Source organism: Pongo abelii, chromosome 6, assembly GCF_028885655.2.
Source record: "Pongo abelii isolate AG06213 chromosome 6, NHGRI_mPonAbe1-v2.0_pri, whole genome shotgun sequence".
Lineage (NCBI taxonomy): Eukaryota > Metazoa > Chordata > Mammalia > Primates > Hominidae > Pongo > Pongo abelii.
The window spans coordinates 8303199-8329193 of NC_071991.2; the positions used below are offsets into that span (position 1 = coordinate 8303199).

Sequence of the window (25995 nt, forward strand, 5' to 3'; positions counted from 1 at the left end):
ATGAGATGGGATCCTCTCACACCATGGTGGAAATTAGCACATTTCCCAGAAGACCAAGATAAAAATGCATGTGAGAAGAACAAGAGAACCAAACAGATGGGGCAATAAAATGGAGGCGGAATGAGCTCATCAGGATTCCCAGCACACGGTTTAAGTCCATACTGGGCTCACAGCTGACCTGGGACCAGCCGACATAGTGAATGAGTGGGTGGTTACTATGCTGCAGCATCAGTTACACTAAGAGATTAGGTGGAGCTGATTCACTGCTGCAGATCTGCACGACTTTTCAAGTGGAGGAAAATCTGTGGGCCCTGGTCTCTGCCACTCACATAACCATCCTCATGGGTAGCATGAGTCATACATGCAGGATCTTTCAGGTAGACAAAGTTGTTGTGCTGTGAGTAAACCCAGTATGAGCTTTCGTGTTGTCGAGAGCAGGTTTTAACCACCGCTACGGCGTCTCCGTGTATGGTTTACCTGCTGTACTACAAAACGACTCTGCCTTTCCACATTCACCTGTGGCTACAGGTGGTTCATAACACACACAGAAAAAACAAGTTTCTGAAACGTTCCTCACACCAACAGTGATTCCTTCTTTTTCAAACTATCATGCTCTTGAGTACAGCCAAAGCACCTTTAGACAGTTGAGTCTAATCCCCGTATCTTTTTAAAATTATGATGATGATGATGATGATGATTATTATTATTATTATTTTGAGACGGAGTCACGCTCTGTCACCAGGCTGGAGTGCAGTGGCGTGATCTCGGCTCACTGCAACCTCTGCCTCCTGGGTTCAAGCGATTCTCCTGCCTCAGCCTCCCGAGTAGCTGGGACTACAGGTGGGTGCCACCACACCCAGCTAAATTTTGTATTTTTAGTAGAGACGGGGTTTCACCATGTTGGCCAGGATGGTCTCGATCTCTTGACCTCGTGATCTGCCCGCCTTGGTCTCCCAAAGTGCTGGGATTACAGGTGTGAACCACCGCGCCCAACCCCCCCTCCCTTATCTTATATGCAAGAAAACTGAAGTCCAGAGGAGAAATGACTTGCCCCAAACCACTTAGCTGGTGACAGAGTTAGAATTAGCACTGGGTCCCTTATTCCTAAGCCAGCAGGCTTTTCATTGCACCAGGAAGATAAAATAAAACTGTAAATAGCATGTACTCTGTTAACTAAGCCTCTAATTATACTGCCTCCAAAGAAAATAACATTTCAAATGTCTGGGTCTTTCCATTTGAGCTTTGGCAATTTCACTGATCACTTCTCATACTGGAATCTCTTTTAAGACGTTTAGGAGTAATTATATTGGGATATATGCTATTTTTACTCTTGTACACTGCTTTCTTTGTTCAGGAGGAAATTAGAATTCTGGAAATACACTTGATTTTGTTTAATTATTAAAGGAACAAGCTTCTACTTCAAGTAGTTGCAAATATGAATGTATCAGTCTGTGTGTCAAGAAAGGATATATGGAACAATACAGGAACGATAATACTCTATTGTCACATCCAATTAAGGGTCACCTAGGTCTACAAGTAAAGAGGAACATCAAAGCTATGAGTGAAAATGGAAAAGTCACATCGTTATCTGAATAATTTTGAAAACGTCTGGATTTGGTGCCTTATGAATCATCTGAAATGTAACAAGGCATAAAGTGCTTTGCAACCCTGTTGCCTTCATTATTGTAATTTGTGCATATGTAGGTTTATTTGAACTTTTTCGAGTTTTCATCCAGCTGAAAAGGGATGTGGGAAGAATGAGTCCAGTCAAGGTCATACTTACAAGGTGAAACTGACACCTCCTGGGGATGCAGGCTAACAGAAACATGAGCCCATTACTCACCCCAAATCTCCCATCTATACCTTTTTCTGCTAATGAATATTCTTACCTGAACCATCATTACTTCCATTGTCCTCTGCTTTGGATACCTTGTAGACCAGGTTCCTGTCTCTCATTTTTATCCACGAAGAGATTTTCATGAATAGAACTTTTCTTGTAATTTAGCAATAATGTCCTTGAAAACCCCAGAACTATTTACATAATAGAAGCTATTGTTTGAAGTGCAAAGCAGGTCAGAATTTGGTTTCTAGAGATTAATCACTGCAGTCTAGTTTATATTATCATAATAATTTCATTTATTTTGGTACAATTTGCTTTCAGAATCAACCTCGGCTTCTGCGCACGAGTGACAAATCCATTTGTTTGTGGTATAATGGATAACGTGATTAATGACCTTGCAACAGGATTTCTTAAAAACATAGAGAGGAAAAGAAATAAAGATTTCCATTTATAAATGTGCAGTAAACCAGCTCAGTCTGTAGCTGTGCATCAAAATCCCTCTGAACTTGTTTTAAGCCACAGATTTGGAGAGATTCTGAAACAAATTTGCTCCTGACTTTTGAGGGTTTCTGCTCATATCTGCTGTCTCCAAGAAGCTGAGAGCAGTGGCCTTACTTTGAGGAAGTGGTGACACTGCGGGCCCTCCTGGTTACAAGGACGGGGCACTGTTGGACCACGTGGCTCCATCGCGATGACTCCAGTTAGATGTCACCCCGCCCCCCGAGCTCAGGTCTTGCTGAATAAGGTCACCGCCCAGGGGGCAGTCGATGAACACACGCGCGAGGGCTCTGTGAGTGGCCTCGTGACTCTGTCCCTAACTCTGGGTGTCCCCTCCTTCCCATCAGCGTCCGGCGCCTGGTCCTGGTCCCGGTCCCTGAGGCCCCGGGGATTCTTCCCGAGCGTTTTCCGAGTCGGCGCGGGGGGTGGAGGCGGGGCCATGGAGCGCGTCCCGGGGACCGTTGCATCCGGAGGCGGCCGTCGTGCGGCTCCTTCCCGCCTCGAGAGTGAGGTGGCCGGGCCTTGACGAGGAGGCCCACGCCTGCCGCGGGGGTGGCTCGCGATGGCAGTCGGGGTTCGAGTCCCGCCTGGGGGTTTGCTCCTGCTGGAGAAAACGCCTCCCTGAGGACGACGGCAAACGCGCAGCGAGGCCCTGCGCCGCGCCGGAAGCCACCCTGAGGAAGGGGCACCGGGACACCGAGGGGTTCCCACTTTTTCCTCAGCCTGTGACGCCCGCGTCCTCGGGTGGATTCGAGGGGCGCCTGGGCACGGCCAGCCGAGGCTCTCGAGAGCCCCAATGTCGTTTTCCACCTCAGGCCTCCTTTCCTGAGGCAGGGCCCGGGACCTCGCGCTCTCGCCTCAGGCTCCGGCCCACGCGCCCGCCGGGCCGCCGGGCGCGCAACGGAAAGCGCCCCCGCCCCGCCCCGCCCACTGCGTGACGCGCACCCGGCCGAGCCAATCAGAGCTCGTGGCGCGCGCCCCACACGCCGGCCCCCTCCGCCCCTCAGCTTAAGAAAGGGCGCGCGGACCGGGCAGGGCCAGAGCGCCGAGCAGCGCGGAGGGTGCGGCTGTGAGACGGCAGGAGACGTCTGCCCTGCGGTGCACGCGACCCTCGAGACGACAGAGCGGCTACTGCCAGCAGCGAAGGCGCCTCCCGCGGAGCGCCCCGACGGCGCCCGCTCGCCCATGCCGAGCTGAGCGCGGCAGCGGCGGCGGGATGCTGGCGCTGCTGGCCGCCAGCGTGGCGCTCGCCGTGGCCGCCGGGGCCCAGGACAGCCCGGTGCCCGGTAGCCGCTTCGTGTGCACGGCACTGCCCCCGGAGGCGGTGCACGCCGGCTGCCCGCTGCCCGCGATGCCCATGCAGGGCGGCGCGGTGAGTCCCGAGGAGGAGCTGCGGGCCGCGGTGCTGCAGCTGCGCGAGACCGTCGTGCAGCAGAAGGAGACGCTGGGCGCGCAGCGCGAGGCCATCCGCGAGCTCACGGGCAAGCTAGCGCGCTGCGAAGGGCTGGCAGGCGGCAAGGCGCGCGGCGCGGGGGCCACGGGCAAGGACACTATGGGCGACCTGCCGCGGGACCCCGGCCACGTCGTGGAGCAGCTCAGCCGCTCGCTGCAGACCCTCAAGGACCGCCTGGAGAGCCTCGAGGTAGCGGCCCGCGGGGAGCGCGGGGGACCTGGAATGGGGACGCTCCCGAGTCGGGGGCGGAAGACTCGGGAGGATGGGGAAAGGGGGCCTGGCCCTGGGGAGGGTGTGATCGTCCGTGGGGGTGAGCTGGACTTGAGGGTGAAAGGCGGGGATCTAGCTCCTGCTCGGGAACTCCCCTGCGTGGTATCCCTTCCCACACCGTTGCTCTTGCTGGAAGGAAACGTTTAAATTCCACCCCCGCGCGTCGGGACTGCCCGCGGGATCCGCCGAGCACTTCCCGAGGTCCGGGCTAGCGAACCCAGACGGCCAAGCCGCGGGCGCCAAATACCCGGGGAGGCGGTAGCCTCTATCCTCTTGCAAATCTCCAAATCTCCGCGAGCCGAGATGCGCTCCCACAGGCTGTGCGGGTTGCTGCGAGGCTGCCGCGGGAGGTCAGCTGCCCCGGGCATCTGGTGTTTCTTTCTTTAAATCAGGTCAGGCTGAACTAGAGGGGGCGGAAGTCTGGGGGCGGGGGTTGCCGGGAGGCGAGCGCAGGGGGTCACCGGCGACCCCAGAGCGCGCCTTAGAGGGGCAACCTCTGGTTAACTTCAAAGACTCCCCTGTCTGCAAGTTGGACCATTTTAAGGTGCTCTTCCGGATTGCTTCAGGGGAGGGGACCTTATTCCCTTCTCTCTCTCTCTCTCTCTCTCTCTCTCTCTGTCCCTCCTCCCTCTCCCTCCGCCCCCTCCGTCCCCTCCCCCCCCCACCTCCGTCTTATCTCCATCTCTGAAGATGCGTGCAGTTTGGAACTTTGAGAGAAAAATCTTCAATTATTTTTCATCTTTAGGCTCCACCCTTTTTAAGAAGTGTGGACATTGCTGTTAATAGCCTTTGTGAAAATACTTATCAGCAAAACGAGGTTTAAATTACAGGTGGTAATTATTGCAAAAATGACTCTAGGGTTTCTTTTGGCGTGAGGGCTGAATACAGTATTTCCAGCATCTGTATATCCCCTGATTCATTGTGATTGCTAACAGCTAACATTTCTGGAGCACTAAATGTGAGTCAGGCACATTATTTAATTTTTTAATCCTTGGAACAATGAATGGCACAAGGCAGGTCCCATTATGTGCATTTCACAATTTGGAACACTTTGTGGAGAAAGGTAAATAGCTTGCCATGAACTCATGGGTAGGCAGCCTGCCACAGCCTCCAGAACCACATGATGGTAGAGGAGAAAGAGAAATAGGAAGTGAGGATTTAGAAACAGCATTAAAAACAAAGATTGCTGGAGTTCAGAATAGCAACGTTTTAGATCTGTCATTTTCCAGAAACATCTCTGCGTGCATAGTTATTTACCTTGGTGCCAGACCGGAACTTGGGGGCTGTTTTCATTTCTAGGTGAAAGCTCCTTGGCTTTGTGTAACCATCGATTTACTCTTAAAAAAGAAAAAAATCCTAGAGCTGAGTTTTGGTCTCTACCCAACATAGAATTCTAGATGCTGGTTAGAATGTTGACTTTTTAGTAAGAGGAGAAAAACGGCTTTTTGAGAAGGGAAAATGAGATTCACAAGTTTCAAATATTGCAGCAAAGTAATTCTTATCTGACTTTGAAATCTTTTCCATACCAAAAAAGCATCAGTGAGATGCTCCCCTGCCTGCCAGTGGCACGATTCAGTGCTTGCGTTTTGGAAGCTTCTCCCTATGTGGTCGGGCCATCACAGCCACATTTCACAATTTCTTTTTAACTCTTTCTGTGCTCCTCCCTCCTCCCCGGTGGCTGGAAGCACCAGCTCAGAGCAAACGTGTCCAGTGCTGGGCTGCCCGGCGACTTCCGCGAGGTGCTCCAGCGGCGGCTGGGGGAGCTGGAGAGGCAGCTTCTGCGCAAGGTGGCAGAGCTGGAGGACGAGAAGTCCCTGCTGCACAATGAGACCTCGGCTCACCGGCAGAAGACCGAGAGCACCCTGAATGCGCTGCTACAGAGGGTCACCGAGCTGGAGCGAGGTGTGTGCCTGGCCTGTTTCTCTGTCTGGGAGTGGCCTGATTTTCACCACTTGTGGTCAGACATGTGATTCCGGTTGATGGACAGCAGGGATTGTGACACCACATGGGCCTGGTTCCCGGGTGTGTGAGCAAATAATAAAGGTGACTGAGCATGGTCATCTCAGAAATGAGCTGCCAGCTCCCAGCCCCCAGCCCCACTGGCATTATCCAGGGAAAAGTGAATGTGTCCAGGACCAGCTTCAATAAGCAACCACAGGGGCGTTTCAGTCTTTTCTTAACTAGTCCTGGCAGTGGATTCTGTGTATCTTTCTCTTCTCTGCTCACACTGTGGTGAGTAAGTTTCTCCCACAGGAGACAGAGAGGGAGGGATCAGGGGATAATTCAGATGGCATCATCAACCCCCAAACCACTGGGTGGCTTGGGTGTGAAGTTGTAGGTTTGCCCGTAGTGGGTGTTTATAAGACTGGAATTTTCCCAGATGCACTAACCTGATGAAGCCACTTCCCCGTGACTCCATTTCATGCATTGATAGGAGGATGCCCAATAGCAGAACATGCAATGACTTTGGCTGAGGTGGGGCAGATGGAGAAGGGGCTGGTGTTACTGTTCCATTTTACAGCCAGCATCCACAAACCACAGGTCTCTTTCATCCCTTTCCTAGTCTCTTCCTACAGAAAAACCTAGCCTTTCTTCCTTGCCCTTCTCAGAAAAAGGTGAGTATGGCTTACCTGTTAGATTCTTGAGTTTCCAAAAAATCTTCCTCTCTGTCTCCCCTTTGTTGCTGGGTGGCCTCAGGAGCCATCCCTGAAGGTAAAGCAGCCGTCGCTGTGGCCCTCCTCCCATGACAGGAGGAGGGAGCATCTAGGCACAGGTGAGCGTGGCTCCGTGGACCCAGCCTGAGCCACAGTGGATCCTCGGGACACCCAGGGCTATGGAGCTGGCACACTAAAGGTAGTTTGCCTCTCGAAAGGGGAGCTGTGGAATGAGAGGAGGGCTCCGTGAGAGACCTTGGTGGCTGTAAACCTCCCTCTGCACAGTGGCCAAGTTGCCACGAGGAGGTGGGTAGATAGCAGAATGGTGAGCCAGAGCCTCAGTCCTGCCAGGCGGGAGCTCAGACTCCTGGTGTGCCCATTTCATAGATGAGAAAAAGACTCCGTTCTCAGTGGGACATGTATCTTTTGGGGAGAGGGGCCCAAAGTGGGGCCTGGGCCACTAGCTGGCAAACAGTGACAGTCACATCAACCTGCACCTCCCCCTTCTCTTTCTGTCACTCAAGGCCAATGTCATTTCACTGGGCTTACTTCTAAGGTAAGCCATCATCACAGCTTTGGCCACCCAGAAGCTGCCACTTTGTGACTGTCCCTTTCATTCCCAGCCTGTCCGTTACCAGCCAGAAAGAAACAGTCAGGACTCAGGCCCCGCCAGCCTGACTCTTGATCCTTTAGTTTCCCAGAAAGCCCTCAGAGCTTGTCTGGCACAGAGGGGAAGCTCACCTCTACAAGGGCAAAGACCCTGTTGGCCATTTATGCACCCTAGAGAGGCAGCTCAGCCTCTCTTCATCCCACCGTGGGAACTCTAGAATCCTTCTGTGAGCTCCACCAACTCAGCTCTGGGATGTGCTTTAAGGAAAGTGATCATTTGCAGACCAGTTTGTCTTCTGGGCAATTCTGAGTGTCCTGTTTGTGACAATTGTAGAGAGATGAGTAAACGCCCAGCCCTCCACATGTACTATGATTGGAAACGATGCCAAGTTTCTTAGACACATCCAGCTGAACCCAGAGTAGCTAGACCTTAACCTCACGACAGGCAGGGGGCCTTGGTGGGGGAACTCTGGCCTTTGGTCCATCAGCCTCCACCCCTTAGGGACCAGATGCTTGGCTGTGAGTTCCACACTTGGCATTCTGTAATACCTGCCACAACCTTGCAAGGTAGGGATTAGTTCAGACAAGGGACTCAAGTGAGAGAGCTAAAGTGATGCCTGCATTCACGTTGCCAGCAGATTGCAGAGCTGGGAGTGAAGTTGGTGGGGCCCCAGAGGAGTGATGGAGGCTGCAGCCTGGAGCGGTGTGTGGGCCCCAGCCCTGCTGGGTTAGAGGCTCCTTGGAGCCCCCAGCAAGTGCCTGACCCCTGGCATATGGACGCCCCTGCCGCCTGGGGCCCAGGGTTGCTTGCTTTTCTTTGCTGGGAGACCTGTTCCTCTGCAAGGGCCTCCAGAGTCCAGGCCAGCTGTCCAGGCACCGCCCGGCTCAGTGTTGAAATAAATGTTGCTGCTGAGAAAACCAAAGCTGCCTCTCTTCCAGCCCCAGGCTGCCCACCCCCTGCTGAGCCTCTCCGCCACCTGCAGTGTCTGATTTATTGGTCAGGCCTTTTAATTCCTTAATTGGTTTTAACCAAGTTTCCTCCAAACCGCCAAGCTGTTTTATTTAAATAAAAGGCACTGGCTCTCAGGGTACAGGCCCCCTCCTCTGCCCCTCGGCTCTCCCAGCTCTAATTAAACCTATCTGTTGTCACCAGGCTAACAACATTACCCACACGGAGTCGTATCAGATTGGCAAGGCTGCCCTCCCGCAAGTATAGCAGCCATTTTTTATTAGACAATGATGCCTTCATTAAGGACATGGTCATTTGCCACTTGAAGATTAAGTGTGAGTGGCTACGTGTCATGGAAAGAGGGACTTCTGGCCCCTGGCCTGTCATTCACTAGCTGTGTGACCTTGGATACATCACCTCACTTCGCTGAACCTCCGAGCCTCAACTATGCAACCTGCAAAAATGGGGGAGTAGGGACATTCTGGTTCTCTCTCTCAGTTTTGCTTTTCGGCCTAATGAGGGACTAGTCCCAGCCTTCACTCTGGCCTGGCCCCTTGACTTCTTGGAGGAGCAGGTCTTCCCAGCCCTCGCCAGGTGCCCAGCGGCTCCGCAGTGGCATCGAGAGGTGCCCATCCTTAGGAGGTCAGGAGCAATCAGGAGGCCACCATTGGCAGATACGAGTACATGCAACATGAGAAGCCCAGATTCTAGAATGTACACACTGCCTGTTCCAGAGAGGTTAGAAAGGGGATAGGGGGTTCTTCTGTGCCCCTTTGCAGAAACCCTCCTTAAATAGATGTGAACTGTGGCCCCCAAGAGCCTTTCATGTGTATTATTCAGTCTGAGGGACAATGAGTTCGGAGGATTGTGGTGGAGAAAGGTTTATCTATTCTGGCTCATGTTCTGCAGAAGGGACTGATGTAACTCCACAGTGACACAGGCAGCTCTGGCTCCAGAGAGCCTGCCTGTCTCTGATGGCCTCAGACACTGTCTGAGCCCTTGTGGATGCTTAACCAACACTTGTTGAATGAGTGAAGGGTGTTTAGATTCCTTCAACAGCAGGGTCTGGTTCTCAAATAAGAGGGCAGCTTTTGCCATGACAGCTGGCACAATCAAATGGTGTCCTGCAAACTTTGGAATCCGTGATGCCTGGACAAGGGCTGCTGCTGTGGTTTGCTTAATTCTGAACTTCAACCAAGCCTGCATTGGAAATATTGTAAACCCATTCTAGAGTTTGTTTTCAAGGATTTTAGAAGTGCCAATGACATAGGGGTGGCGGGTGGATTCTCACCAATTCCAGGAAAGTCTGGAAGGGCCAAGGCTCTGACCAGGTGTGTTCCCCTAAATGAGGAGAGACACCTGCAGTTCCCCTGCCTCCCACTGGCTCCAGACTACGGGAAATGATCAATAAACTCAATCTTCTCTTGAGGAGGAAAAGAGCAAAGTGCTTTTCGTCAGGGATTTAAACCAAAAAGCCACTTTTGAGTTAAGTTATGGAGTCAAGACCCGGGAGCCTGACTGCTTCGCCTCGGCAGTGGTAGTTCTTTCATGTGAGGAGTGACACAGACTCACTCACTTGACAAGTGTTTATTGGGTGCCTGGGTCCCTGTAAGACTTCCTTCTAAGCCCAAGTCTCCAGGGTTCCTAGATCCTACAAAGATTTCAAGGAAATATCTGAAGTTATAAGATGTGGCTAAGGAAGCAGTTTCTGGCTTAACACAAGAAAATTAAATCTACCTTTCTTCTGCTCCTTCCTCAAGCTTTCTAGTCATCTAATATGACTTATGAAAAGAGAGTATTAACTAGAAGGAACCAGAGCTTTTTCTTTTCTTTTTCTTTTTCTTTTTTTTTTTTTTTTTTTTTTGAGACAGAGCCTCTGTCACCCAGGTGGGAGTGCAGTGATGCAATCATAGCTCACTGCAGCCTGGACCTCCTAGGCTCAAGCGAGCCACCTCAGCCTCCCGAGTAGGTGGAACCACAGGTGTGTGCCACCCTGCCCAGCTAATTTTTATATTTTTTGTAGAGATGAAGTCTTGCCGTATTGCCCAGGCTGTTCTTGAACTCCTGGGCTCAAGCAGTCTTCCCATCTCAGCATCCCAAAGCACTGGGATTACAGGCATGAGCCACTGCACTTGGCTAATTTTTAAAATTTTTTGTAGGGACAGGGTCTTGCTATGTTGCACAGGCTGGTCTCGAACTCTTGGCCTCAAGCACTCCTCCTGCCTCGGCCTCCCAAAATGCTGATATTATAGGTGTGAGCCACTGCACCCATCCAAGAGCTTTTTTTCTTCTAGATTTCAAGAGGCCTCTTTTCCTGTCCTGAAAGATGGAGCTAAATTCTCTAACGTGCCCCACGCAGTGCCCACAAAATCTTCCTTTTCTTTCCTTTCCTGGGCATCCTTGGGGCCCTGTACTTGCTGTCACCTGTGTCTGGAGTTCTCTTCTGCAAGTCTTTCCAGGCCTTCCCTGCGTACTCTGCCTTCCCTCCCCCAGCCACTCCCCATCTTAGCAGGAGCCACTGCCTGGACTTCCCTCGCGTACCTGCTGCTGGTTTCATGTCACCTTCCCTGCCCGAATGTAAGCTCTCTAAGGACAAGGACTCCATCTTGTGTCCTGAATCCTGCCAGACTTCAGCCTTTTATCAGTGGCTGGTGTGGAGCGGTCTTTGGTCGCTTGCTGGAGGGTCCATCAAGGCCGTGTGAGGGACCTTCTTGTGGGTCTAGCAAGATGTGGCTCTGGGCCGTGCTGGTGGGTGGTGGGGGTGGCCTAACACACTGCTGGCCTCTCTTCCTCCCCACCCCCAGGCAACAGCGCCTTTAAGTCACCAGATGCCTTCAAGGTGTCCCTCCCGCTCCGCACAAACTACCTGTACGGCAAGATCAAGAAGACACTGCCTGAGCTGTACGCCTTCACCATCTGCCTGTGGCTGCGGTCCAGCGCCTCGCCAGGCATTGGCACCCCCTTCTCCTATGCGGTGCCGGGGCAGGCCAACGAGATCGTGCTGATTGAGTGGGGCAACAACCCCATCGAGCTGCTCATCAACGACAAGGTGAGGCCCGCCTGCACTGCCACCCTCCCAGGAACCCATCATGTGGTGGAGGGAGCCACAGCCCCCACCCCAGCCGTCCTCGCCCTCCTCGGGCCACACAGCAGCGTCCCAGACATGGGACTGCGGGGCTGTCCTCCTTGAGGTGGGGATGGCTTTGCACACGCCGGGTGGCTCACAGGGGCGGGGTGGGGAGGGGCCGAGCTGTGAGTCCAACCACGAAGCAGCAGAAGGTCCAGGCACCTAGGCCGTGGAAGGGTAGAAGGAGCAGGTCTCCGTGTGCAGCCTGGATTGAGAGAGGACCTCAGGCCAGTCAGTGAGGGCTGTTCCCCAGGGCCACACTGATTAAGGGGGTGTGTGTGTCTCAGTGTAAGAGACTCCCCACAAGCATATTTTGGTGGGGGTCAGGTTTCTAGAGATATAACTTACAGCAAAGTGTATGCATTTTAATGTACAATTCAGGAAGTTTTAACAAATGCACACAGTTGTGTAACCACAACCACGATGAAAAAATATAAAACAGTTCCATCGCCCCCCAAAACCCCCTCATACCCCTTCATAGTTAACTCTGATCCCAGCACCAGCCCATGGCCATTGCTGACCTGTTATGTATACCCATAGTCTTGCCTTTTCCAGAGCAAATGCCCCTTCTTAATAGACTTTTTGGTTTTGGCATTCAGAAGTGTTCTTCTCAAGAGATCTGCTCCAAGGGCTGGGTGTGGTAGCTCATGCCTGTAATCCCAGCGTGTTGGGAGGCCGAGGCAGGAGGATCGCTTGAGCCCAGGAGTTCAAGAGCAGCCTGGGCAGCATAGCAAGACCCCTTCTCTACAAAAAATTAAAAAGTTAGCTAGGTGTGGTGGTGTGCACCTGTAGTTCCAGCTACTCGGAAGGCTGAGGCAGGAAGATAGCTTTGAGCCCAGGATGTCGAGGCTGCAGTGAACTATGATCACACCACTGTACTCCAGCCTGGGTGACAGAGCGATACCCTGTCTCAAAAAAAAAAAAAAAAAAGGCCACTTTGGGCCTCCTGGGGACCTCTCACAGCCCTGCTTCCAAACTTTGATTGTAACGGCAGACTCCATATAACGCATTCGAGGGCTACGCAAACTCCCTGCCACCCAGGCCACCCCTGGTGGAGGCGGGGGCAGTTCAGCCCCTCACTCTGTTTGTTCTCACTGAACTGCCCTGGGTGGAGTCTGTCGAAGTTTAAAAAACGCTGTGGCATCAGCCTGCTGGGCTGCTCCTAGATAGACCCCCTTGCCTGAGCCAGAGGTTAATTGTTCTAAATAACACCCTATGACACAGTGGGGCTGAGAGCCTTGTTGTCCTCCGGGTTTGGATGGCTTGTAAACATCGAATTCCTGGGAGGGAGGCTTCGGGTTGCTAGGAGACCAGCAGCAACAACGCGGTGGTTCACAGGCGAGCCTGCATGGAAAGTGCTTGCAGGACCGCCAGGGACCCAGCCAGTGGCAGCGTCCTCCCCCCAGTTCCTCGTGCTGTCTGTGAGCTCCCTGCTCACACAGATACTCATACACGTGCCGCTGCGCAGGGAGGACAGGGCACACCCGCAGCACACAGACAGATCGCTGTGTGCCACTGTGGAGGTTTGGGACTTGGCGTGAGGAATGAGGATCTCTGGTCTGTTTTCCAAGGAGACTGGCCCCATGCAGCCCTGACTTCCCGAGATTCTCTGGCATGCAGAGCTCAGGGCCAGCGTGGGGGTGTTGACCCTCACATCTGTTCGGTCCTCAGCCACGCCAGGCACCAAGGGTGTCCCATTAATGTGAGGGCGGCTCTGGGGTCAGGGTTTCCACCAAGGCTGCCCCCTTTCATGTTCTCCACTCATGACCCCAGGTGACAGGAGGAGCAGTGTGGCCCAGGGGGACTGCGGGGTGTCCTTCCTGCTTCCTGCCCTGGGGGACCCCGAGGGCGTGGGCCAGGCAGGTCCTTACCTGCACATTGCTGCTCACAGGTTGCGCAGCTGCCCCTGTTTGTCAGTGACGGCAAGTGGCACCACATCTGTGTCACCTGGACGACACGGGATGGCATGTGGGAGGCATTCCAGGACGGAGAGAAGCTGGGCACTGGGGAGAACCTGGCCCCCTGGCACCCCATCAAGCCTGGGGGCGTGCTGATCCTTGGGCAAGAGCAGGTGGGTGCAGGGCGGGTGCAGGTGGGCACAGGGCGGGTGCAGGATGGGCACAGGGTGGCCGTGCGCCCTTCCAGGGATGGTGCGAGGAGGGGCCAACCGAGATGCACGAGGCCAGGCCTGCAGCTGTTCCTGCTCCTGGCCCCAGCTGTTGGCCCCTCAGACCTGGCCACAGCGTCCTGACAGCCAGGTCGGGGGAGCGAGAACCCCCACAGCCTGGCCCTTGCTGTCCTGTGGTTAGAGGTTGGGCGTGGGGACATGGCCTGCATGGCAGGGACCAGGTGGGTGTGGTTCAAACAGATTCCAAGTAGAACCTGGCACAGAGGGGTGTGAGTGTCCCTGTGGTCATGGGTCATCTCGTGACACAGGCTCCAGCTTCCGTCTGGGAGGACGCTGTGTGAGGGACCCTCCTGGGGTGCTCATGGTACCGACTCAGGATTGTGGGGCTGGTGTCTTCCAGGAGCCCCCTGCTCAGGGTCTCAGCCCTGATACCCAGCAAGGGGCACTTAGGTAATCCATAGTGGATGCTCAGCCTATGGGGGAGACAGGGATGAAAGGGTGAAACCTCAAAGTGCCCTCAAGAAACTTACCATCTAGGGGAGGGAATGGCTAAGGTGGCTGGCTGGTCTAGGACAGATAAGCGCTGGCATTTCAGTCTGTGTTTGGGTTTTTGATGATGGACAGTGGGGAGTAGACTCCAGGTGCACTGGGGGGCTTTGAGTCTGGTTCCTTCTTGGCCCACTCTTCCCTCAATTTCCCCTACTACATCTCTGCTGGGAGGGGCTGGGAGTCATGAGACCTGGCTCTGATCCTGGCTTTGGGACTTTAAGCAGTGTCTCCCCTTACCAGCCTCAGTTTCCCCTGTATAAAATGGGGAGATTTGAGCAATACCACCTCCCAGTTCTGACATGCCTGGGAGCTTCAGAACCTACAGAAACAGGTAGTGTTGTTCAGAGCTGGGGGGCATCAGAGAAATGCCCAAATCTCCTGTCTGCATCCTGTGTGCAGGGGGACTTGTGAACCGGCCCTGACGCAGCTCTCTTGTTCCCATTCCCCAGGACACCGTGGGGGGTAGGTTTGATGCCACTCAAGCGTTTGTCGGGGAGCTCAGCCAGTTCAACATATGGGACCGCGTCCTTCGCGCACAAGAAATTGTCAACATCGCCAACTGCTCCACAAACATGCCGGGCAACATCATCCCGTGGGTGGACAATAACGTCGATGTGTTCGGAGGGGCCTCCAAGTGGCCCGTGGAGACGTGTGAGGAGCGTCTCCTTGACTTGTAGCCGCCTTCTCCTCTGTCCAGGAGGCCGGGATCAGGCTGTTGCCATGGAAGTTCAGGGCCATTGACTCCCCCACTTAAACTCTTGTCGGTCTGGGCTCAGGGTCCCCAGAGCTCATTCCCCAGGAATCTCTAAGACCAGGGCTGGGGCAGTGTCTGTCACTGGCTTGTTTGTTCCCTACCAAGATTCTGTTGCTGTTTGAAGTAGTGCCAGGGTCCCCTGGGAAGATGCCCCCAAGACACAAGTGGGTGGATATCTGCCTTCCTGCTGCAAGTGGAGGCAGGTCCAGCAGCCCCTCTTCAGAGCCCCTGTAAATGCTATCACAGCCTGAGTCCTGCCACCCTCCAGTTCCTTGGTGTCCTGTGCACCCCTTCTGTCTGTCCCCTTTCATGGCTGTGCAGCTGGAGTGGCCATGTCCCTTGTGCATTGAGTGCGTCCCCGCTGGTGACTAAGCTCGCAGCAAGCGGCTACGCCCCGATCTGCAAAAAGGCCTCTCCCTTTGTGTTCTATACATTGTGAATCTTCCCGTCTGAAGAACGCCCAGCCTGTCCAGACAAAGCCCTGCCTTCCCCAAAGCAGAGGGGCTGTCTGTGTCTCTAGAAAGGGGGCATCGGGAGGGGCTCAGAAAGAAGGGCTGTGATCTCTGGTCCCTTCCCCCATCATCCTTCCTTAGACTGATGCTTTGACTGAATCATCACTAGCTATGGCATTAAAAGGCCTCTCTTCTCATCTGGTGCCAAAGGTTCCGTTGCAGCTTTTTACAACCATCCGGTGTGGTTTGGAGGATTTGTGGTTTTTTTTCCCAACAGAAAAGAACAGCCATTAGAAGAAGGCTCCCATTTTCTGATGTTCCGCCCCACTGTGAAGAGTGTGCTCGTTTTAAATTCATGTTGATTCTTGTAAGCACTGGACTGTCTTCATCAAGTATTTCCCTACAGAACTCCTCAAGAAAACAGAGATCATTTGGCTGGAGACTGGCTGAGTGACTCCAAGCTACTCACTGTATTGGACGGGAGTAGTAATTTATTTTAAAGATAAAGTGACAAAGTGGGGAAATTTATAAAGCTAAATATTATATATTTTATTTTTCATACATGTTTGAAGTGCAAATCTGTGGATATTCCATTTGTAGGACCAAGTCGACATGCCCATCCTGACATTGTATGCTACGAGAACTCTTGTGATGATGGAATTTCGATTAAAGTGCACTGAAAGATGCTTCTGTGTTTGTCTTCCTCATGTTCTGGGGCTGAAGGTGGGAAGGGGTAGGGCTTTGCAACTTCTGGCAGAAGGATGATGTCTCTGGTTTGCCACAGCCTGCGTCTGGTGGGTTTGGGGGCACTGAGGATGGTTAGAGGAGGGTGTGGTCCAGCTGTCCATCCTTCCTATTTCAATGCCTGGCTCAAGCTGTGGGTGCCTGGCAGGCTCTGCCCAGGCTCCTTGTCCCCAGCCCACCCCTGTCTTCTTAACCCGGAGAGCCAGCTTAGCTAGAAGACCTGTAGCCGCCTTCCAGGTGTGGTACCTGCTTAGCGTCTACTCTGTGTAGGTGTTCTTTAGACATCATCTCATTGAATCCTCCCTGAATGAGCTAATCCCATTTTACAGGTGAATACACAACAATTAAAGCTATTTTGGGATCAGGCAGCTGGTAGAGGATAGAGCTGGGCTCAAAGCCGTCCTGTGGCTCCGAGGGTTCTATCCCTTCCACTGCTCACTCCAAGGGGCCCAGTGCCATTGTGTCCTCCCAGATCCGCCTCTCTGTGCTCACCCGGCCCTGGCTGGTGCGTTGATGGTCTCACAAGCATTAGATCCCCCCCACCGCCTGCCACCACCTCTTTCCACTTTTGTCGCTTTACTCTGTCTTGGTAGCTGCAGAATGTAACTTTGTCCCTTTTCCAAGTAGCAATGTCAATTTCTGTTATAATTGCAGAGGAGAGCCTAATCTTGGAGCCAACTGACACCGTATGCCAGATATACTTGATACCAAGGCTGAAATGGAAGCCATAACCTCTAAAACCAAGACCGGCAGGTCACAGAGGTTCCTGGAGTCCATTTTTGATGTTGTGAAGTATAACTTGGCAAGAACTGAATACCACTGGTATTGGGTAGAACATGAAATGAGGCCAGATATCCTGCTCGGGGACCTTTGAAACCCAGAAGTGCTGAGACCAGGTGGAGAGCAGTTTGTTTTGAATCTCCTTCATGCTGGAAACACCACCTACTCAGATCTCCCCCTGAAAGGTGCTGAGGGGTTTCCTCACTTCATATGCATGCCAGGCGCTGAGCCGGCCCGACTTTTTTCCCAGGCACTGCCTCCCCCAAGAGCATCGCTTTGCATCAGGGCTTTGGAAACCCTGCTGAGCCAGATAACTTCCTCCCTGCAACTGGAAGAGCTTTGAGCCCACAACATGGGATCAAACTGCTCCTTGCTGATCTGACCCGAAGATGAGAGAACCACCTCTCCATATCATAGCCACACACCGGTCCTCCTGTTGGCAGTTTGGTCCTCCTGACATACAAGCAGAAACAAGAATCATTTATGCAATCCAGCAAGTTCCTTACGCCTTGATCCTCCCATGTGAAGGAGACCTGTGGCCTCAGTTTCCCCCACTCAAGACTTTTTGTTTTTGTTTTTGTTTTTGAGATGGAGTCTCGCGTTGTCGCCCAGGCTGAAGTGCAGTGGTGCGATCTCGGTTCACTGCAACCTCCGCCTCCCAGGTTCATGCCATTCTCCTGCCTCAGCCTCCCGAGTAGCTGGCACTACAGGCGCCCGCCACCACGCCCAACTAATTTTTTGTATATTTAGTAGAGATAGGGTTTCACCGTGTTAGCCAGGATGGTCTCGATCTCCTGACTTCGTGATCTGTCTGCCTCAGCCTCCCAAAGTGCTGGGATTACAGGCATGAGCCACCGCACCTGGCCTCAAGACTCTTATTTTTTGTACAAGGCTGGAAAAATACTGATAGCAAACTGGGTTATCCAAGAAGGGTGAGGTAGAGATTGTCCTGGATGATGGAATATTCAGGTTGCTTAAGGGTTGTCATGGAAACTAGCCAAATGATCAATGATTAATGAATTGAAAAGTAATAAAATGCAGCTAAATCAAAGGCAGCCTGGGACCAGGTCTCCACCAATAGGAAAGGCAGACCAAGATCCTGCCCAGCCTCTGGGGGCTTTGACATCAGCTTTCCTTGTACAGAAGCTCTCAGAAAGAAAAGATGACTTCCTTTTGAGCACAGATGTTATCATTTATTCTATCAACAAATATCTGGGGCACCTACTTTGTGTCAGCAACTATTCCAGGCACTCGAGATGCAATGGTGAGCAACATAGCAAAGTTCTCCTTTTAAATGGAGACTAATTGCAGTGGGAAGTGTAGATAGAAGGCAAATATATAAACAAGAAAAATGCTGGTGATGTGATAGGGAGTAACTGGGGAACTACTTTCTGGGGTCACCTTTAAGCTGGGACCTAAATGAAGAGAGGGAACCAATCTTGGGTGGAACCTCACAGACAGAGGGAACAGGAAGTGTGAAGGCCCTAAGGTAGAACTGAGCTTGGATGTTCAAGAGAAGAAATAGCCAGGTTGGCTGCATTCACAGGAGAGGGGAGGAGTGGATGGGATGAAAAGATTGTAGGATCAGATGACAAAAAGCCTGTGTTGAGATCTCAATGAAATGGGAAGCCTGGAGGTTTTAAGGGGAGGAGTGTGATAATGTGAGTAAGCCCACTACTCTTCCTGGTGGATGGAGAATAAACTGTAGAACATTGTAAAGGGAAGTAGAGAGACTCGTGAGGAAGTTACTGTACTAGTCCAGGTAAGAGGTCATGATGGCTTGGACTAGGGAAGTAGCAGAGGAGACAGAAAATAAGTGGAAGAATTTAGGATATACTTAGAAGTAGTCATCCTGACTTGCTGATATTTGGAATTTGGGGAGAGAAATAAAATACAATTTTTAAAAACCTAAACTCCAAGTAGGATAAACAGAGAGAGATTCACACCTAGAAATATCATAAACTGTTGAAAACCAAGTAAAGACAGACAATTTTGAAAGCAGCAAGAGAGAAGAGATTCAAGATGTACAAGGAATCCTCAATAAAATTTATAGCTGAATTCTCATCAGAATCTATGGATGCCAGAAGGCAGAGGGATGACACATTCAAAGTGCTGAAAGAAAAAGACTGTCAACCAAGAATCCTATATCTGACAAAGCTGTCCTTCAAAAATGAAGGCAAAATTAAGACATTCCAAATAAACAAAAACTGACAATTTAACACTAGTAGATCTGCTCTACAAAAAAATACCAACGGGAGTCCTTCAGGCCAAAGTGAAAGAGACTAGACAGTTAACTCAAATCTACTTGAAGAAATAAAGAGCACTGGTAGAGGTAGCTATATATGTAATTATAAAAGTATAAGTGTATTTTTTTGTTTATAACTCTTTTCTTCTTTTATCTGATTTAAAAGACAACTGTAGGCTGGGTGCGGTGGCTCACGCCTGTAATCCCAATACTTTGGGAGGCTGAGGTGGACAGATCACGAGGTTAGGAATTCAAGACCAGCCTGACCAACATGGGGAAACCCTGTCTCTACTAAAAAATACAAAAATTAGCCAGGTGTGGTGGCGCACGCCTGTAATCCCAGCTACTTGGGAGGCTGAGGCAGGAGAATTGGTTGAGCCCGGGAGGCAGAGGTTGCAGTGAGCTGAGATCACACCACTGCACTCCAGCCTGGGTGACAGAGCAAGACTCCATCTCAAAAAAAAAAAAAAAAAAGACAATAAAGCAATAATTATAAATTTGCATTGATGGGCGTAAATGTATAAAGACGCAATTTGTACAACAATAACAGAACAAAAAAGTGGAGAGGGGATGGAGCTATGTAAAAACAAATTTTTTGTTACTATTATAATGAAGTTGGTGTTAATCTAGATTCAATCATTATAAATTAAGATGTTAATTGTACCTCAGGCAACCACTAAGAAAAGAACTTGAAAGAATGTATTAAAAGAAACAAGGGAATTAAAATACTACACCACAAATTCCTCATTTAACATGAAAGAAGACAGTAATGGGAAATAAGGGAACACAAAACACATTAATTAGACAAATAAAAAATAGCAAAATGGCAGATATAGACCCTACTTTTATCATTAATCACATTAAATGTAAAGGTATTAAACACTCCAATTAAAAGGCAGACCAGGGTTTCACCACTTTTGGCCAAGCTGGTCTCCAACTCCTGACCTCAGGTGGTCTGCCCACCTCGGCCTCCCAAAGTGCTGGGATTATAGGCGTGAGCCATCACATCTGGCTTTAAACAACAAACTCTTAAATAACCAATGGGTCAAAGAAGAAATCACAAGGGAAATCAGAAAACTTAGAGAAAAATGAAAATGAAAACACGACATACCAAAACTTATGGAACGTAGCAAAAGCAATGCTAAGAGGGAAATGTATAGCTATAAATGCTTACATTAAAAAGAAGAAAGATCTCAAATCAGCAGCCTTAATTTAGAAAGTAAAGAACTAGAAAAAGAACAAACTAAACCCAATGCTAGCAGAAGGAAGAGAATAATAAAGATTAGAGCAGAGGTAAATAAAATAGAAAATAGAAAAACAATAGAGGAAAACACCAAAACTGAATATTGATTCTTCGAAAACATTTAACAAAATTGGCAAACTTTTGGCTAGACTGACCAAGAAAAAAGACACACCCTGGCTGGGCGTGGTGGTCCACGCCTGTAATCCCAGCACTTTGGGAGGCCAAGATGGGCGGATCACTTTAGGTCGGGAGTTTAAGACCAGCCTGGCCAATATGGCAAAACCCCATCTCTACTAAAAATACAAAAATTAGCCGGGTGTGGTGGTGCATGCCTATAATCCCAACTGTTGGGAGGCTGAGGCAGGAGAATCGCTTGAACCCAGGAGGTGGAGGTCGCAGTGAGCTGAGATAGTGCCATTGCACTCTAGCCTGAGTGACAGAGGAAGAATGCCTCAAAAAGAAAAAGAAAAAAAGACACAACCAAAATCAGAAGGAAAAAATGGGGGGCAGTACTACTGATCTTACTGAAATAAAAAGAATTATAAGAGAATACTATGAATAATTATAGGCCAACAAATTGGATAACCTCGATAAAATGGACAAATTCTAAGAATGATAAACTACTGAAACTGACTTAAAAAAAAATCTGAATATACCTAGTAAATAAATTGAATTAGTAATTTTAAAGCTTCCCAGAAAGAAAAGCCCAGGACTAGATGTTTTCACTGGTGAATTCAACCAATCAAAGAATTAATACAAATCCTTCACAAAGTCTTCTGAAAAGTAGGAGAGAACAGTTAGGACTTTCTAACTCATTCTATGAGGCCATCATTACCCTGATACCAAAACCAAAGATATTACAAGAAAACTCTAGACTAGGCCAGATACAGTGGCTCATGCCTGTAATCCCAGCATTCTGGGAGGCCGAGGCGGGTGGATTGCCTAAGATCAGGAGTTCGAGACCAGTCTGGCTAACGTGGTGAAACCCTGTCTCTACTAAAAATACAAAAATTAGCCAGGCATGATGGTGGGCACCTGTAATCCCAGCTACTCTGGAGGCTGAGGCAGGAGAATCACTTGAACCTGGGAGGCAGAGGTTGCAGTGAGCTGAGATCATGCCACTACACTTCAGCCTGGGCAACAGAGTGAAACTCTGTCTCAAAAAAAATAAATAAATAAATAAAAAATAAAAAAAAGAAAGAAAAAGAAAATTCTAGGCTGGACGCGGTGGCTCACACCTGTAATCCCAGCACTTTGGGAGGCCGAGGTAGGCGGATTGCCTGAGCTCAGGAGTTCGCTATCAGCCTGGGCAATATGGTGAAACCCGGTCTCTACTAAAATACAAAAAAAATTAGCTGGGCATGGTGGCGTGCACCTATAGTCCCAGCTACTCGGGACGCTGAGGCAGGAGAATTGCTTGAACTCAGGAGGCGGAGGTTGCAATGAGCCAAGATCGCACCACTGCACGCCAGCCTGGGCAACAAAGCTAGACTCCATCGCAAAAAAAAAAAAAAGAAAAAAGAAAATTCTAGACCAATATCCTCCTTCATGGCTATTGACACAAAATCCTTAATGAAATGCTAGCAAAGTGAACCTAATAGGAATTAGGATAATACATCATGACCAAGTGGGATTTATTCCAGGAATTCAAGGGTGGTTCAACATAAGAAAATCAATCAGTGTAATACACTACATTAATAAAAAGAAGGAAAAAAGACCAAGTGATAATCTCAACAGACACTGAAAAACATCTGACAAAATCCAAGTCTCTTTCATGGGAAAAGCGCTCAATAAACTAGGAAGAGTAGGATACTTTTCAACATGATTAAGGGCATCTATGGAAAAACCCAAAGCTAACATTGGACTTAACGGTGAAAAACTGGATGCTGTCCTCATAAGATCAGGAGGCTGGGCATGGTCGCTCACGCCTGTAATCCCAGCACTTTGGGAGGCCAAGGTGGGTGGATCACTTGAGGTCAGGAGTTCAAAACCAGCCTGGCCAACATGGTGAGACCCTGTCGCTACTAAAAATTCAAAAATTACCTGGGCATGGTGGTGGGCACCTGTAATCCCAGCTACTTGGGAGGCTGAGGCAGGAGGATCATTTGAACCCAGGAGGTGGAGGTTGCAGTGAGCCAAGATCACGCCACTGCACTCCAACCTGGGCAACAGAGTAAGACTCCATCTCAAAAAAAAAAAAAAAAGAACAGGAATTAGCCAGATATTTCTATTCTCATCACCTCTATTTATTACTGCATTGGAGGTTTTAGTCAAGGAACTTAGGCAAGAAAATAAAATAAAATGCACCCAGATTGTAAGGAAGAAGTAAAACAATCTTCTTGTCATGTAAAAGTAAAGGAAATAAAACTATCTTCTTTATAAGATCGTAAGGAATCCATAAAAAAAACTCACTGGAGCTAACAAATAAGTTTATCAAGGATGCAGAAAATAAGGGCAATATGCCAAAAATCTACTGTATTTCTCCTGTGTACATGATCAATGAACAATCTAAAATTAACTTAAGAAAGCATTTCTATTTGCAACAGTGCCAAAAATTCAAATACCTATGAATAAATTTATTTATTTATTTATATTTGAGACAGGATCTCACTCTATTGCCCAGGCTGGGGTGCAGTGGTGTGATCATAGCTCACTGAAGCCTCGACCTCTTGGGCTCAAGCAAACCTGTAGCTGCGACTACAGGTTTGCACTACCATGCCTGGCTAACTTTTAAAAATTTTTTTGTAGAGATGGGGTCTTGCTATGTTTCCCAGGCTGGTCTTGAACTCCTGGGTTACAGCAATCCTCCTGCCTTGGCCTCCCAAAGTGCTAGGATTACAGGAATGAGCCACCACACCCAGCCAGGAATATATTTAATAAAATCAGGGAAAGATTTGTACTCTGAAAGCCATAAAGCATTATTAAAAAGAATTAAAAGCCTAAATAAATGAAAAGTTATCCATGTTTATTTATTGGGAGACTTAATATTAAGACTGCTGGTGTGCAGCCTGACCAACACGGTGAAACCCCATATCTACTAAAAAATACAAAAATTAGCCAGGCATGGTGGCATGCGCCTGTAATTCCAGCTACTGGGGAGGCTGTGGCAGGATAATTGCTTGAACCCGGGAGGTGAAGGTTGTGGTGAGCCGAGATTGCACCACTGCACTCCAGCCTGGGCGACAGAACAAGACTCTGTCTCAAAAAAAAAAAAAAAAAAAAAAAAAAAAAAAAAAAAGACTGCTGCTGTGAACACTCAGTGGATAAAAAAAGTGTGTTCAGATGTTGAGTCTGATGACCGCACATATACACAAACCAAGAGAGTGTGTAAAAGCTGATTATTCACTGTGATGGTTAATATTGAGTGTCAACTTGATTGGATTGAAGGATGCAAAGTATTGTTCCTGGATTTATCTGTGAGGGTGTTGCCAAAGGAGATTAACATTTAAGTCGGTGAACTGGGAGAGGCAGACCCACTCTCATTCTGGGTGGACACTATCTAATCAGCTGCCGCACAGCTAGGATAAAAGCAGGCAGAAGAACGTGGAAGAACTAGACTGCCTGAGTCTACTGGCCTCCATCTTTCTCCTGTGCTGGCTGCTTCTTGCCCTCGAACATCGGACTCCAAGTTCTCCAGCTTTTGGACTCTTGGACCTACACCAGTGGTTTGCCAGGGGCTCTCGAGTCTTTGGCCACAGACTAAAAGCTGCACTGCCAGTTTCCCTACTTTTGAGGTTTTGGGACTCAGACTGGCTTCCTTGTTCCTCAGTTTGCAGGCAGCCTATGGTGGGACTTCTTGTGATTGCGTGAGTCAATACTCCTTAATAAACTCCCTTTCTATCCTGTGAGTCCTGTTCCTCTAGAGAACCCCGACTAATACACTCACGTAATGAGGATTTCTGAATAGAGCAGGTGGGTCCCAGGAAGGTCCAAAAATGGCTTGAGAGAGCAGGAAAAGAAGTCTGGTTTGGGTTTTTTGTGGTAGTTAGGGGACAGGGCCAGAGTGGTGTGAATATTCTGAAAGCCACTGAATTATACATTTTAAAAGTAAAGTGAATTTGATGGTGTGTAAATTATATCTCAGGTTTTGTTGTTGTTGTTTGTTTTTAAAGACAGACTCTCATTCTGATACCCAGGCTGTAGTGCAGTGATGTGATCAAAGCTCACTGCAGCCTCGAACTCCTGGGCTCAAGGGATCCTTCCACCTCAACCTCCTGAGTAGCTGGGACTACACATGTGCACCACCACTCTTGGCTAAATTTTAAAATTTTTTGTAGAGACATGTCTCTGCCATGTTGTCCAGGCTGGTCTCGAACTTCCGACCTCAAATTATCTTCCTGCCTGGGCCTCCCAAAGCACTAGGATTACATGCATGGGCCACTGGACACAGTCTCATTTTTTAAAACAAGGTTTTGGACCAGGTGGGTAGATGCTATTTACTGATGGGGAGTTGGAGTGGGGGCAAAAAGCAGGTTTTGGGGTGGGGGAAAATAAAGAGTTCTGTTTTGGACTTCAGTGTGAGAACGTATTTTAGTGTAACTGTCAAGTGGGTAATTGGATTTGGGAAGAGGACAGGGCTGGAGATAAAAAATGGGTTAGGCTGGGCATAGTGACTCACATCTATAATCCTAGTGCTTTGGGAGGTCAAGGCAGGAGAATCTCTTGAGGCCAGGAGTTCAAGACCAGCCTGGGCAACATTTCAAGACTCTGTCTCTACAAAAATACAAAAATTAGCTAGGCATGGTGATGCCTGCCTGTAGTCCCAGCTACTCAGGAGGCTGAGGCAGGAGGATCACTTGACCCAGGAGGTCAAGGCTGAAGTGGGCTGTGATTACACCACTGCACTCCAGCCTGGATAACAGAGCAAGACTCTGTGTCTAAAACAAATAAAAGATAAATTTTTGAAAATTGGATTAAAAACATAGTCCTTGCCTCTAGGTACTCCCAGCCTCACTACTGTTTGAAAGTAAATGTACAGAAACAGATATGTTCATCCTTACTTAGACCATTGACTCCTCACTGGTAGGAAGCATATTCATGCATAAGCCAATTTAACTCAACATGCATTATCCTACTGTGTGTAGTGTCTACATGAATAAGACACGGTCTTCACTTTACAGTCTAGTATGAGAGACAGAGTGGAGCCAATTAAGCAAATTGTTATATCAGAATGCCTTCACCTGGCTAAGGCTGAGGGAGGGGCAGTTTCCATAGTGACTTCTTTAATCATCCATAGCTCTACCTTCAGCTACACACCGAACCAGTCAAGAAGAGTTGTTGACCTCAGCCTTGGTGGCTCACAGAGCAGCTGGATGACTCTGTAAGGGGTTAGTATTGAGCAGTCACACAGAAGCAATTTGATTGTTCCTGGGAATTTCAACATGGTAAGAAGCTTGTCAAGGCTGGGTTATATGACTTTGGCCTTGACGAATGGCGAGCTTCCCATTGTTTTCTCAAAGAAGCACAAAACAAATTTACCAAGTTGTTTTACTTTTCTCTACAAAGCGATTCTGCTCTCTGTAGTTGTCAGTGCAAATATTCACTGGCACATTTTAAAACCCTGTTCAAGCAGAGATAAATCACAGAAGACTACAGCTGGGGGGCAGGTTGACATTTCCTTGTCACTCATCATCATACACAAGCGATCATGCCCTTCGGGAATAATATGGTCAACCCTGGCTTTCTGTGCTTAAGAGGGCA

At 49.5% G+C, this 25995-nt stretch overlaps 1 protein-coding gene across 1 annotated transcript; it reads left to right on the forward strand.

The window, feature by feature from the left end:
* Nucleotides 1–2496: 2496 nt before the first annotated feature.
* Nucleotides 2497–15969, forward strand: NPTX2 (neuronal pentraxin 2). The gene is made up of 5 exons (XM_002817705.6): nt 2497–3980; nt 5747–5963; nt 11078–11322; nt 13292–13471; nt 14527–15969. Exons 1-5 carry the CDS (start codon nt 3555–3557, stop codon nt 14752–14754), a joined length of 1296 nt encoding a protein of 431 aa, XP_002817751.2. The 5' UTR covers nt 2497–3554; the 3' UTR covers nt 14755–15969.
* Nucleotides 15970–25995: the final 10026 nt, after the last annotated feature.